Source organism: Gasterosteus aculeatus, chromosome 8, assembly GCF_964276395.1.
Source record: "Gasterosteus aculeatus chromosome 8, fGasAcu3.hap1.1, whole genome shotgun sequence".
NCBI classification, from domain to species: Eukaryota; Metazoa; Chordata; class Actinopteri; order Perciformes; family Gasterosteidae; genus Gasterosteus; species Gasterosteus aculeatus.
Genome location: NC_135695.1, coordinates 2,951,630 through 2,966,947, shown reverse-complemented (window position 1 = coordinate 2,966,947; position 15,318 = coordinate 2,951,630). Strand labels below are relative to the sequence as shown.

Below are 15,318 nucleotides of genomic sequence, written 5' to 3'. Positions count from 1 at the left end.
GAAGGTGAGAAGTTAGGGCCAAACCAAGAAGGAGGAGCCGAGACGTAGCTGAAGAAGGATGAGGACCAGGGCACGAGAAGGAGGAGGAAATAACTCATCACTGGCAGGAGGGAACCAGAAAAAGAAAAGGAGAAATCAAGGAGGTAGAGGAGAGGCCGTGAGGAGGAGGAGGAGGAGCTGGAGAAGATCAGGAGGATGGACTGAATCCAGATCGAGAACTCGCAGCGTCCCTGATGAGGATTAATTACGACTGTGTGTTTTCGGTGTTTTTTTTTCTACAGAAACAGGAAGTTGACAGAAGTCTGCAGCCCTGCGGGAGTTCAGCTGCTCACTAATCACTTCCAATCCTCTAATCTGCCTCAACATGAGCAGGATTTTCCTCCCACAGAGCCGCTGGAACACATTCAGGAGGGAAAAACACACAAACTGACACAAACCATCAGAGCGAGCCGAAATGACATCTCGTCCCCTTTCAGGGGAACCTTCACAGGATCTGAACTGGAGGAACCAGTTAGGTACAAATTCTCCCCGTGGGGTCTGGTAGGGCCCCAGCTGTGTTGCTGCAGGTCTCGGGTCTGTTTGTTGTGGCTTTAATTCTTAAAAGGGTACAAGGTGACTTTAACAGCTGAAGAGCACAAAAAGCTGCTCCTGTCCCGTTTGAACTTGGGCCTCCCTTTCTGAACGATAAATATGTGCGATTCAGGCAAATGGGTTCTGGACCCGTCCAGACCGCCAGCTATTCTCTCTCATGGCAGCTTTTACATCCACGTCCAAAGCGGCGTCGGTTGGACTTGTGTCTTAAAGGTTCGGCCGGACAGAAATCAGTCAGCGTGAACACGACGTCCCAAAACTGAACGTGAGATTACACAGTGCAAGACACTGTGTCTGACAACTGTTTTTGGAAGAATGTTTCGTATTCATATGGTGTTTACGTTCATACGCTGTTCATGGGGTCACAATATTGTAACAGGAGTAATCTGCAGATTACAAAACAAAAATACACACAAACACACACACACTGGCACAGACACACACAAACACTGGAAGTGTGTTTCTCAGTGGTGGGATACTTTTAATTGGAGGAGACAATATTAGAGTGAATGAGAGGGGAGGTGAGGAGTGGGCGGGGCTTGATGGTAGGTTGATGTGACAGGTGCACACACACACACATACACACACACACACACACACACACACAAAACCCTCCCTGAAGCCTACAGGTGGAACATGACACTTCTGCTTTCCAGTACCTCTTCCTGACAAAACCCACAGCTACTGCCAGGGAAGGGAGGGTGTGGGAGGGTGTGGGAGGGGGGCAGGGGAGGGGGGATGCTGGAGGTGGTTGCTTGGGGTTTAACTGGATGCGGACCTCACCTCGAGGCCCGGTAATGACGGGCCGGTGGTGGTGGTGGTGTGTGAAAGCCGTTCGGGGGGAAGAGGAGGAAGAAGAAGAGGAGGAGGTGGAGGCGCCGCAGAAACCAGACTTCTCTAACTTCTTCAGAGCGCCGGCGGGCGACGGCATCCCTGCCAAGAACCATGATGAGGAGGGTGAGGAGCGGGTCAGAGCCAGCCTGTTCTCGCTTTACTTTAACACTTTGGCTTTTTTATTTATTTGTTTTTAATGCACCTCCAATGGCGTAGAGGAGATGGGGAAAGGTGTGAGGGGGGGGGTTGGTTTGGGCGGGGTTGGGACAGTAGGGAAGGAAGGGGCTGATAGATTGAGGCATGGGGCTCAAGGGGGTGGGGTGGGGTTTTGTTTGTTCTTTCTTTGCTGCTGTCCACTAAACTCATTTATTTAGAATGATTGTCTAAAGCTACTAAAGGATGGAATAACAAATGCATGAAATAAACAAATGCAATATTAGGGAAGGAAAGTTATATTAAAAAATACATATACTATAAATATACAATTTAAAACACAAATAAATTGTTTAAAAAATAGCAGAATAAATATTTAATGCCATAGTTAAAGGCATCATCAATAAAATAATAGATCTATGAATGACTATGCTAAATTAATACAAATATTCAATCATTAAGCCATGAAGAAATAGTTCCAACAGTAACTGTCTGCACTGTGTAACGGGGACAAGAACACATGGTGGTGCACCTGAAGGTGGGCGGGGCTTATAGTGTATTAGTGAAGAGGTGCAGCAAGGGGAGGAGCAGGACAGTGATGAAGGCTTTGTGTGTGTGTGTGTGTGTGTGTGTGTGTGTGTGTGTGTGTGTGTGTTTGTGTGTCTGTGCGTGTGAGTGATGAACAGTTGAAGAGGTTTTGTCAGGTGGAAATGAGGCAGTCTGCTCAGCACTTTCTCCTTCCTAACCCTCTTTACAAAGCCATCTATCTATCTATCCATCCATCCATCCATCCATCCATCTATCTATCTATCTATCTATCTATCTATCTATCTATCTATCTATCTATCTATCTATCTATCTATCTATCTATCTATCTATCTATCGCTGTCCCTGTCTGTCCATCTATCTCTTTTTTGCCTTTCCTCCTCTTCCTGTTGCTCTTCCTATAACCTCTCTCACCTGTCCCTCCTCATCCTCTCTCAACCTTCCTTCCCTTCCCCTTTCCCTCCCAGCCTTTTACGTCTCAAACATCCCTCCTTCGTCCTCGCTCTTCCTAGTCTCTTTTCATCTGTATCAAACAAAACACACGTGTAACACACACACACACATTCACACACATTTGTGATTGCACATCGAGAGGGAATAGTGATTATTTGTCGCAAAATTACTAATTGTAATTACACACACACACACACACACACACAACAGTATCATGCACAGTGTTGAAGTCCATACAGAAGATTTGTATTCCTTCAAAGATATAAATAAAGTTCCTAAACATGCTGCCCGGTGGGTGGGCTCAGGGTGTAATGGGGTGATGGGTGCTTCACCCATACGTGCCTCCAGACTGAAAACAACGAAAGGAGTCGAGGATACAAGGAAGACAAAAAGGAAAAGCAATGGGATGTGGACACGTGGAAAAGGGAAGGGAGAAGGGAGGACGAAGGAAGATGAAGAAGATTGGTGGGGAGAAGAAGGAAGAAGATATGAGGAGAACACAACACTGTACAAGGAGGAGAATAAAAGGACAAAGGAAGAGAGGATGGAGAAATGAGGAAGCAAGGACATAAGGTGGGAGAAGAGAGGACCAGGGAGGGAAGGATGTAAGAAAAATCAGGAGGAGACTAGAGATGAGAAGAGGAGGAAAGAGGAAAGGAGGTGATGACATGAGTGGATGAAGAAGAGAGGAGGAGACTAAAGAGGAAATGAACAAGTGAAGAAGATACAAGGAAAAGAAGCAAGTAGGAAAGGAGCGGGATGGAAGACAGGGAAGCTTAAAGGGAAAGTGAAGGATTCAAAACAGGTACAAATAGGATGCGGATGAGATGAAATTGAAGATAAAAGAAGGGAGATGCTTGAAAGGAGAGAATGAAGAGAAGCAAAGGAAAAGAGGGATGAAGGAGGAAAAGAAAGTCTGAAGAGTCCACCAGACGCATCCAGACACGCCGAAACACCAAACGACAGACCAAAGAAAACCACGAGGTAACTAGCCATCTGGAGGAGGTGGAGAGGAGGAGGTGGAGGTGTTTCACAGATACGTTTAGAGGAAAGTAAAAGGCGTGTTCACAGTCTTTACCTTGTCGGGAGATGAATGAGCTAGCTAGAGAGCCGCGCAGCTTATATCCAGCTTTCCAACGCAAGACGGAGTGGAAAGAAAGAAAAGGAAGCAACAGAGGAAAGAAAAAAGAAAAGCAGCATGAATATACTGAGGGGGGCAGAGAGAGAGAGGCGGAGGTACCTCAACAATTTAGTATTCATGTAAATGTGTGTCCCAGGTCATAGCGCACACACACACACACACACACACACACGCACACACACACACACACACACACGCATCCCAGGCCCAGTGATGTATTGTGTGATTAGATATACCTTTAGCCTGTTAGCTGCTTTAACCAGTGTATTGTGAGTGTGTGTGTGTGTGTGTTAATCAATGTACAGTAGGACCCCATCTCTCCTCATAATGGGATCCACCCAGTCGGACCTCATCTGAGCAGTTTGCACAAAACATAATCTGCCGCGGCCCCGTATGCAGCAAGCCACGCGTTGGCAGGTGCACTACGGTGGTGTGAACACACAAAAAATGCTGTAACTTTACTTGCATTTATCTGCTAAAATGTAGTAAGAAATCTAAAATCATGCTTTGTCAGGTCAGGCTGCAAGGAACTTTTTTTAGCAAGACGTCTGATTGTATAGAAGTTTATATGAAAAGGACTCTTCCTCATGTTGGGGTATGTATGCTTGCTGTGACTGACAGGTCGCTGAGGTCTACTGTACGTCCCGAGGCAAAATGGAGGTTTCAAAACAGCAGTCCATAAATCAACAGGGGAGATCATGATGACTACTTCCACTTCTCATATACAGTCGGTGGTCCTAACAGGGTCCCCTCCCCTGGCCGGTCCGATCTACACACTGAGAACACTTACCAACTTAAAGGACCTGGGGTCATTAATTACGTAACTTGTGTGGAGGTGATGGAGTGTCTCTGTAGTTGAGTATAAAGACACACTTTACACACACTGACATCTGAGTTCTAAACACAAACACGCCCCGACGTCCTCCTTATCTCTCTTTCTCTGTCGCACAGACACACATTCTTCCCTCCCTGCGTCACTTTCGCGCTGTAACGCGACAGCTCCGTTTCCAAAGCTGCTTTGGAGTCGCGGGTCAAGGTTGAGAGGTTACGGTTGGGATGTGTATGAGCTAAATGTGTTTAGTGGAGGTAGAGGTGACAGGGCGGGAGGGGGGGGAGAGGGCGGGGCTACTAAAGGATGTGGTTGCTATGGTGACGGGAGGAACCTACCTGGTTCCACATCGTGCCAGCTGCTGGCCTGGCTGCCGCTGCCCGGAGATCGACCCTGACTGGTGTAGTAGGACTCCTCCCCTGGACTGTCCACGTCCTCCTCCATACACTTTATCCTCTTGGCAGAGCTGGACACACACAGAGGACAGACAGAGCAGCATCGTTAAGCCCTGTATTGTTGGTCTGATCATTCTTCCTTTGGTTAGTGGACTTGCTATTAGACATAGAAAACACATGTGCATACAAAAAGGAAGAGGTAAGAAAAATAAATGTTGAAACTCTCTCTGTGGTGCTCATTCTCATTGAGCTTGAACAGTTTATGGGCAAATTCAATTTTATGGACGACTGGCAACAAAGTCAGACCTTTAAGTTACTTTGACTGCATAATGTCTGCATAACGTCTTAAACAGTAAGATGCTGTAAAATAATCTTTTGATTAATAAATCATGATGACACGTCCAACCTTCCAATAAACCTACTGCCTATAAACACACCTAACTACCCGCCTAACCATTTACCTACCTACCTATGGATCTACCCACCTACCTAACTGATAACCTACCTAGCCATCTATCTATCTACCTAACTAATTGTCTACCAAACAACCTACCTACCTGCCTACTTAGCTTTCTACCAGCCTAGCAACCAAAGAGCTGTGTGTGACTTTGTGATCCACATCATTACTGTATGAATGATGGTAATAAGGTTAAACACCCCAGAGTGAACACGTCCTTTAATGAGACCTGCTGCACGCTTCAGTTACCGTCACTCTGCTGTTGGTGTTGTTGTTGCAGGCTTTCACATGTCAGAGCGGAGTGGACTTACATTGCCTACACGGACGCTCATTACTGTAACACACACACACACACACGCCAAAGGCCTCCTTTAACCAGATGGGACTGTTTAACAGGAGGGTTAAGACATTTAAGTGTGTGTGTGTGTGTGTGACCTGCATACACACAGTGAGATGTATGAATGAAGAGTCTTTGACATTAGTGTAGACGTAAATATTACCATATGGAGCTGCTGCTTTGCCTCACGGTGTGTGTGCGTGTGTGTGTGTGTGTGTGTGTGTGTGGGAGGTCTCTGGAGGGATGTGCGGAGTTATAGAGGGAGTAGAGAAAGGAGTGTAAAAAAACAGGAGGACACACACACTCTGATCTGACTCATGGGTTGTTGTTATATGTGTGTGTGTGTGTGTGTGTGTGTGTGCGTGCTTGCTGCAGGGCAGGTATCTCAGCAGACAGACAGACGACTCTTGCGACCGCATCGATTTAAAAGAAGAGGTCAGGGCAAAGCCTGCAAGCATGTGGGTGTGAGTGTGTGTGTGTGTTGTACACGTCTTTGTGTATGTACATTAATATGTAAGATTGAATGTTTGTTTGTTGGGGTTCACAATAATGTGTTTCTTGGATTCCCCATGAAGATGTACAAATACCACACAGGAATAATACTCCACTACGAGTAAAGCTTGTGCGTTCAAAAGATGCATGTACTACCATCATATTGCACTGCGTTTACAGTAAGGTGTTGTGTCTCAGCATGTTCCTGTTTTACCTTCATCCTACAGATGCCTGTTAGAGGCGCAGAAGAGGTCTGAGATCTGATAGGATGTGTGGATTTGAGGTTTACCCGGAGGAGGAGGTGCTCGGCAGAGGTCTCCTCATGGCTCCTGGACTCATGCTGTAATAAGAGGAGCTGTCCAGGTCGGCCAGTGAGAAGTTTGGACCGGTACCAGCTGCGATAGGTGCTGGGTGATTTAAAAAGAGAGAGAAAGCATTAATATAGACATTTTGAGACATTTAACATGATGGATGATAGCAGTTGTTCTGGGTCTGCTTGCCCATCCACGTGCATTTGGGAGTTTACAGTGTAGAGTGAAAATCTTCCCTCGATAGTGATATTTTGACTAATTTCAGAAACAGCAGTTTGTGACGAACAAATGTTGTGAAAAAGACAAATACACAATATTTGGTATCGAAACTATCAACGGCAGGAGCAGCTCTGAGTGGATCTGGTGTGCATTCTATGTGAGGTCACCTTTAGTTTAGCCTGAAGCCACTGGAAGATATTTGATTGATTTTACTTTTATTCTAAAATGAAATTTGGGTTCCCTCTATTTGTATGTCTATTGTGAAAGGTAAGAACAGAAGGAGCTGAACTAGTGTGTTCTGCCGTTGTCATGGTGGAATGGAGTTGTACGTTTGGCTCTCAGAGTCTCTGTGTAATATTGTACACCGTTGTGTTAGTATTGAATACATACGCTAAGTACAATGTGACTGGTTGACTTCATTTCAATTTCTCTCGCTTTATCAAAACTATATAAATTCCAAAAGCTTTGATGTGATTTTCTGTCAATAAGCTGTAGAGAAGGAAAATATGCAAACAGCTGAGATGGTGAACAATACCAGAAACATCTCAATTCAAACTATTCAACCTGCAGGAACTTCTCACTTTAGTCACAGTTTTCCTGCTTGAGTCTTTTAAAGAAAACATCCCGTCCTCATTTCTTACCAACAAACACGAGCTGAGAAAGAAACAGCCTCCTGTATTTCATTCGCTGCATCGCCTCCCTCTACTGTATGTTATTACCACACTTAGTATGTGAAATATTAGCGCAGTGCTCCAATGGTGACATTGTGCAACAGTTGTATACGAGTGCAGTTGGACATTAGCGTCCACAAACGCAACTCTTTCTCTCTCTCTCTCTCTCTCTCTCTCTCTCTCTCTCTCTCTCGGTGCATGCTGGGAGTGAGTGTGTGTGAGCGTGTGTGAGCGTCTTTGAGCGGTTTTCTCTATTTGTTTTTTTTCCCCTTAGTTATATATATTAATTTAATGTGGTTTAGTGGTTGTTTTTCACTTTAGTTGTGGGGTTAGTCGTGGGTTTTTTTTTCTTTGGGTTTCTTTTCTCCTGCCGGTGTCTCGCCGGTCGGCGTCTCTAGACGCCATGGTAAATGGGGACACGTTCTCCCAGCTCACGAGGAAGCACGGCATCAAGATCGCCGCGGGCTTCCCGTGCAGCGTGGAGGACATCGGGTTGGCTGTGGGGGAAGTGGTCGGGCACGGCAGCGTTAAGTCGGCCGCTCGGATGAACGGGGCCGTGGTCATTTTCCTGGACCAGGTGGAGAAGGTGAACCGAGTCGTCGAGGCGGCCTCACGGTGAATGAAATGTTTGTGCAGGTGTTGCCACTGACGCAACCGGCCACGAAGGTGGTTCTATCGAACGTCCCTCCGTTCATCACCGGCGAATTTCTCAGCAGAGAACTCTCCAGACACGGAAAGGTGGTCTCACCGATCAAAAAGATCTTGTCTGGATGCAGGTCTCAGTTACTGAAGCACGTAGTGTCTCACCGCAGACACCTCTATATGATACTTAACAACCGGAATGTGGAGCTCAACCTCCGCTTCCATGTTAAGATAGATGATTACGAGTACGTGATTTTTGCATCATCGTCGGCGATGAAATGTTTCGGTTGCGGCGAGGAGGGGCACACCGTGGGTGCCTGCCCGAGGCGCGGGGACCCGACTCCGCCTGGCGGGGCTGCGGCGGGGGATCCTCCGGCCGCGGTTCTTGCGGGGGGGTCTCCCGCCGCGGCTGCGGCGGGGGGGTCTCCGGCCGCGGCTGCGGCGGGGGAGCCTCCGGCCGCGGTTTTGGCGGGGGGGTCTCCGGCCGCGGCTGCGGCGGGGGGGTCTCCGGCCGCGGCTGCGGCGGGGGAGCCGGCTCTTGCGGGGGGGTCTCCGGCCGCGGCTGCGGCGGGGGAGCCTCCGGCCGCGGCGCTTGCGGGGGAGTCTCCAGCCGCGGAGGTGGCTGCGGCGTCCGTGAGGCCGTTTCCGGTTCCGCGGGCCGCGGGCCGTTGCGCTGCTGTGCCTGACCCACACGGGGTGAGTATGGAAGATGTGCACAGTGTAAATGAGGGTGTTTTGGTGGGTGAGAGAGGAGCTTTGGGTGAGGTGGCACAGGGTGAGGATGGAGGGGAAGGAAAGGAAAAGGGTGAGGGGGGGGTTAGTGTGGAACAGGAGTCAGGTGCCATAGAGGCACAGTTGGGGGGAGGACTGAATGGGGGGGTGGAACAGGCAGAGGAGGTTAAGATGGTGGAGGAGGAAGCAGGAGAGCAAAAAGCTGCAACAAAAAGAAAAAAAAAGAGGCAAGATACAGGCAGCGAGGCAAAAGCCAGCAAGGTGGGGGAGGAAGAGGAGGCCATGGGGGGTCAGGGGCCATCTGACGGCAGTGAGAGTGAGGGCTGTGTGTCGGACAGCAGCGTCATCCACAGCGCCTGTCTGACACACAGCCAGCGGGAAAAGCTCTACTCCGCAGAGCAAATCAAAATGTTTTTACAAAAAGTCAAAAATAGGAGAAATCTAAAAATCGAGGAGTTTTTCCCAGACCTGGTGTGTTTTTATAACTCAGCCAGACTCCGCATGAGCCAGCGAGAGGAGTCTGGCTTCACAGATCAAGAGGGTTTTAGACTAAAAAAAATTGTGCTAAAAGCAAAACGAGCAATCGATGATCACGAGAAAAGCCCCAATGTGTGTTTTAATTGATTTATTGGTTTTATTTTTATTTATTTTTATCATGGATACTTTAAAAGTGGGAAGCCTGAATGTGAACGGAGCCAGAGATGCCAAGAAGAGGGCATCTATTTATGAATTTAAAAAAATAAAACGTCTTGATGTTCTCTTCGTGCAAGAGACGCACAGCGACAGCACCAACGAGGCCGACTGGAGGAGGGAGTGGGAAGGGGAAGTCCTGCTGAGCCACAACACCAACCTCAGTGGAGGAGTGGGCTTCCTCTTCTCCAGGTCTTTTAAGCCAATCTCCCTGGAGGTCAAACACATCATCGAGGGGAGGTTGTTTTTAGTCAAGGCACGGTTCGACCTTTTTACTGTTGTTTTTATCAATGTGTATGCTCCAACAATCGGTACAGAGAGGAAGCTTTTTTTAACAAAAGTTAATGATCTTTTAGATGGCTGTGCCCCGGAGGATTTTTTATTCTTGGGGGGGGATTTTAACTGCACAGAAGATGCGGCCATAGACCGCAACCACGCAGAGCCACATCCAGCTTCCCAGCACGCTCTGAGGCAGCTGGTCCGGTCTCATGGCCTGGTGGATGTGTGGAGAAGGATGCATGCAGACTGCCGACAGTACACGTGGTCCCACCTCAGAGAAGGTAGAATCTCCTCAGCCAGGCTTGATCGGTTTTATGTTTTTAAGCACCATTTTAATATTTTCAAGATGTGTACCATTGTACCGGCTGTTTTTTCAGATCATTCCCTGCTAGTGTGTAATGTTTTTATTAGGAACATTTTGCCAAAAAGCGCGTACTGGCATTTTAACTCCGGTTTAACATTTGATAGGAATTTTAGAGCGGCCCTTTCATATTTTTGGAGTGTTTTTAGGCTGAGGAAGAGTGATTTTAGTAGTCTTAGGCAGTGGTGGGACCGCGGTAAGATCGAGATTAGGCTTCTTTGTCAGCAGCACACTCTCAACGTGACCAGAGACATCACCAGATCTATGAAGGACCTGGAGACTGATATAGTGGAACTAGAGCGTTTAAACGAGTCCACAGGAGAGCGAGGACATTTTGAAATCCTCAAGATCAAAAAAATGGCTCTGGCCGACCTGTTAGACGTTAAAGCTCAGGGTGCACTGGTCAGGTCCCGATTCCAGACCATCACGGAGATGGACACTCCCTCTAGTTTTTTCTTCGGCCTGGAGAGGAAGAGTGGGCAGGGGAGGGTGATCCACGCGCTGTTGGCAGACACAGGGTTGCCGGTGGTGGAACCATGCCAGATTAGGAGGCGAGCGGTCAGCTTTTACTCCTCCCTCTACACCAGTGAGTACAGGGAGGAGGAAGCACTGACGGAGGAGTTCGTGAGCGGGCTACCTCAAGTCTCTGAGGAGACCAACAAAGCGCTCAACAGGCCCATAACGGTGCAGGAGCTGAAGGCCGCCTTGCAGGGCATGCAGGGACGGCGTGCTCCTGGCATCGACGGCCTCCCCGCAGAATTTTTTAAGGCATTCTGGGACATATTTGCACCTGATGTCCTGGAGGTTTTTAACGAGAGTCTGGCCTCTGGTTCCATGCCGATGTCCTGCCGCAGAGCGGTCATAACGCTACTGCCGAAGAAGGGGAACCTGCAGGACATCGGCAACTGGCGCCCTGTGTCTCTACTGTGCGTGGATTACAAGCTTCTGTCCAGGGTCTTTGCCTCCAGGCTGAGGGAAGCTATGGAGCAGGTCATCCATCGGGACCAGACCTACTGTGTGCCCGGCAGGTCCATGGTAGACAATGTCTACCTCATTCGTGATGTTTTGGAGGTCGCCAGCTCGTTAGGCATTAATACTGGTCTGATTTCCCTAGACCAGGAAAAGGCTTTTGACCGCGTTGAGCACAGCTTCCTCTGGAAGGTCATGGGGAGGTTTGGGTTCAGCGCTGGTTTCATAGCTAAGATCAAAGTGTTGTACAGCGAGGTTGAGAGTGTGCTGAAGATAAACGGCAGTCTGTGTGCTCCTTTTAGAGTGTATAGAGGGGTCCGGCAGGGTTGTGCTCTGTCCGGGATGCTCTATGCACTCTCCCTGGAACCCCTTCTCGGCAAAATACGCTCTAGCCTGGAGGGCCTGGTTTTACCTGGTTTTAGTAGAAGAATGATTTTATCGGCGTATGCCGACGATGTTGTTGTTTTTATTAAAGGCCAGAGGGATGCAGACCTTTTAAATAACATCGTGGAAAGTTTTAGTAAGGCATCGGCAGCGAGGGTGAACTGGAAAAAAAGTGAAGCCCTCGCTGTCGGTGAATGGCGTGGCGGCCTCCCGGTTCTTCCCCAAAGCCTAGTGTGGAGGAAAGATGGTTTTAAATATCTGGGGATTTATCTAGGACAAGAGAGCATCGTCCAGAAGAACTGGGAGGGCGTCACAGAGAAGATAGAGGGGAAACTTTCCAAATGGAAATGGCTGCTCCCTCAAATGTCTTTTAAAGGTAGAGTTTTGGTTTTAAACAACCTGATTGCATCCCAGCTGTGGCACCGTCTTACCTGCCTAGACCCTCCCTCAGGCTTCCTTGCCAACTTACAGAAGAAAATGGTGGATTTCTTTTGGGGGGGTCTACACTGGGTGCCACAAGGGGTGCTGTTTTTACCCAGAGAGGAGGGGGGACAGGGCCTTGTCCACCTGGCCAGCCGGACGACCACTTTTAGACTCCAGTTTTTACAGAAATATCTCACAGGTCCGGAGTTTTTAGTATGGAGGGACGTGGCCAGCTGCATTTTTAGACGTGCAAACAACCTGGGGCTGGATACTGCTCTGTTTTTAATTGATTCTAAATTTTTAAAGTTAAATGGGCTACCTCCGTTTTATCAGGGTGTTTTTAAGTCTTGGGCCCTTTTTAATCATAAAAGGTGCCCACAGTCTTTCTCTCTGTACTGGTTGTTGAGAGAACCTTTGATCTACAGAGCAAGGCTGGACATCAGCAGCAGTGGTACCCCAGGCCTGATGGGGGCGCTGCTGAAAGCACGAGTCCTGTGCCTGCAGCAGCTGGTGGACGCAGTGGGGCCGACGCTGAGCGACGCCCCGGCCCTGGGCTCTCTGCTGGGGCTGCACTCCGTCCGGATGGCGAGGAGGCTCCTGGAGCTGTGGAACCAGAGGCTGACTGAGGAGGAAAGGAGCCACCTCACAGACTACAGCCAGAAAGATGTGGAGCCGGACCCTGCAGACCCCTTCCCCGAGATCTACCTGAGCCCAGGACTAGGGGAACTCACCGGCCCCCTGCTCGCCACAACACGCCCCGAAGCGCTGACATTGCACGAAGCAGACAAGAAGACTCTGTATTTTAACTGCGTGAAGAGCATAAACCGGTCCGGACTGTGCGACAGGCTCCCCACTGTGTGGTCCAACAGACTGGGACAAAATGGACCGGGCCCACAGTGGAGGATTTTATACAAACCTCCCCTCAAGAAACGGACTGCCGACCTCCAGTGGAGAATTTTACACGGTGCTGTCGCCTCCAACGCTTTTATTTCTGTTATTAATCCCACTGTTCTGAGCAAATGCCCCTTCTGTGACCTCCGAGAGACTATTTATCATGTTTTTACAGAGTGCAAGAGACTTACGAGTTTCTTCTCTCTTTTAACATCGGTTTTTAGTCTTTTTAATGTGGTTTTTACTGAAAAGATTTTTATCATGGGAGCTGCCTACAAAAAAGCAGAAAAAGAAAAATGGCAGCTCCTCAACTATCTTTCAGGGGAAGCCAAAATGGCCATTTATCTAAGCAGGAAGGCCAGAGTGAAGGACGGAGAGGGGCAGGAGGCCAGAGCAGTGTGGCTGGTGAACATCAGGGCCAGGCTCTGGCTAGAGTTCCGCTTTTATAAACACATTGGGGACGTAGACACTTTTAAACAACGCTGGTGTTTTAAAAATGTTGTGTGCTCAGTGGAAAATAATGAATTGGTGTTTGCTCCCGTTTTTATGGCATGAAATATAATTTTGCTTTTGTTTGTTTTGTTTTGTTGTTGCTTTGTCTTGTTTTTTTTAACAAAGGAAGGAAATCTGTGACCTTTTTTTAACACATTGACAAAGTTGTTGAAATATGTAAAATAAATTGTTTTTCTAAAAAATCAAAAATCTCTCTCTCTCTCTCCCTCTGCTTCTCTCCAGGGAGGCCAGCAGAGCACAAAGACCTGCAAGGGCTTTCACTATTAAAGGAGTGAGGGAGCGAGGGGCAAGAGAGAGAGGGAGAGAGGGAGAGAGAGAGAGAGAGAGAGAGTTGGCTCTTTGTTGTCAAATGCTTCAATTTGAAAATCCTGCTGAACAAAGGCAGCAATCAGCTTCAAACCCGGACATCCGTGTAGCCCCTCGCCTCCAGCCCCCTCGCCACCCCACCCCTCCTCCTCCATTCCTCCTCTTCATCGCTTTATTGACGGAGAGCATGATGATGGGATGAAAGAAGGAGGAGGAGGAGGAGAACTGACAGGACCTGGTGGGGAGTTTTCTGCTGAGCTCAGCAACGTGAGCTTGCTCTATCTATCTATCACTCTCTCTCTCTCTCTCTGCCCTGCAGAGATAGGACCGGCCTGAGCGCTGCACACACACACACACACACACACACACACACACACACACACACACACACACACACACGCGTTTCGTACACTTTCCTCAAGGTCTAGCATGGAGTACTTCATGTGCAGCTGAGTACAAACAACGAAAAACTTTTCAGAATGAGTTATAGGTGAGAATATTTTCTACTGCTCAGTGTAGTATAGTAGAGTATTACAAGCTCCATGCAGGTACATTAAGTGTCAAGTCAAAATAAATAAACAAATTAATGTAAGTAGTTTTAAAGAATTCAATAATGAAATGAAGCAATGCAAAATTGAAATATTAATACATACATTTAATGAACAAACATACATTTTTTGTATTTAAAAAAAGATTCACAAAAAAATGCTTTTGTGTGTTTCAGTGGACTTTCAGTGGATGATTTGCGTCTCATTATTCTATTGGTGTGGTTAAGAATAAGTTGGGAGACTTTAAGTATTAATTGTAATTATAGCGGCTGTCATACACATACGCTCAGATCCCGGTACCTGAAGGTGACACTGAAACTGTACCTGTAATAAAAAACTAAAATAACTCAAATTATGAACACAGCTCTGTTTAACACCTCAGCCAACGTTTTATGTTATACTCTTGTAATTGCTGAATGATTCATGTATTTTATAACTTCCTTATAGTGCTGCTCCTTTTGACTCTCACTTTTATTGCCCGTGTATTACCCGTTGTTAGAGTTTTATTGGTGGTATTATTGTGATGTGACATCTTTGTGCCGTGGTGCCCATATGGCGTTGGCACACCACCAGGCTTTGTGTGTGTGTGTTGCCAGGGGCGACGGAGGGCAATAGGAAGGAGGGACGGATGAGTTTGAAGCGTGCAGGCCTCCAGCTTTCTTCATCTTTTCATCCCTGAATCCCAGTGTGTGTGTGTGTGTGTGTGTGTGTGTGTGTGTTGGGGGGAAGGCCTCCAGATGAAGGTACTGGAAGGTGCCAAGTGGGTCATCTGCCTTCTTATTTCTTTGTGTGTGTGTGTGTGTGTGTGTGTGTGTTGGGGGGAAGGCCTCCAGATGAAGGTACTGGAAGGTGCCAAGTGGGTCATCTGCCTTCTTATTTCTTTGTGTGTGTGTGTGTGTGTGTGTTCGTAATGAGAGCAGCAGGAGTGTTACGCGATCATATCAACTTAATCCCCGAATCCTTACGTCTAATATCAGCTCTCCTGAAACTGTGAGGAAAGTGTGAATAGGAAATGTGTGTCAGTGCCAAGGTGTGCACTCGAGACATGTGTCTGTGTGAGTGAGTGAGTGTGTGTGTGTGTCTGCAGCGGATGAGCTTGTTACAAATGTCTATAAACATCAAAGGGGTTCAGAAACACACAGGGCGAGACC

At 47.8% G+C, this 15,318-nt stretch overlaps 1 protein-coding gene across 9 annotated transcripts in view; it reads right to left on the bottom strand.

The window, feature by feature from the left end:
• The window catches only part of nfia (nuclear factor I/A), a 130,709-nt gene that overhangs the window by 14,720 nt on the left and 100,671 nt on the right, over positions 1–15,318 (bottom strand). For 3 of the 9 annotated variants that reach the window (XM_040183851.2, XM_040183855.2, XM_040183854.2), the window contains exons 5-8: positions 6,518–6,635; positions 4,886–5,013; positions 3,656–3,706; positions 1,375–1,524 (exon numbers count right to left, since the gene is read on the bottom strand). In XM_040183851.2, coding sequence (XP_040039785.2) covers positions 1,375–1,524; positions 3,656–3,706; positions 4,886–5,013; positions 6,518–6,635 — 447 coding nt within the window. The remainder of the gene's footprint in view (positions 1–1,374; positions 1,525–3,655; positions 3,707–4,885; positions 5,014–6,517; positions 6,636–15,318) is intronic. The other 6 variants (XM_040183853.2, XM_078108002.1, XM_040183856.2 and 3 more) reach the window with 3 other exon arrangements.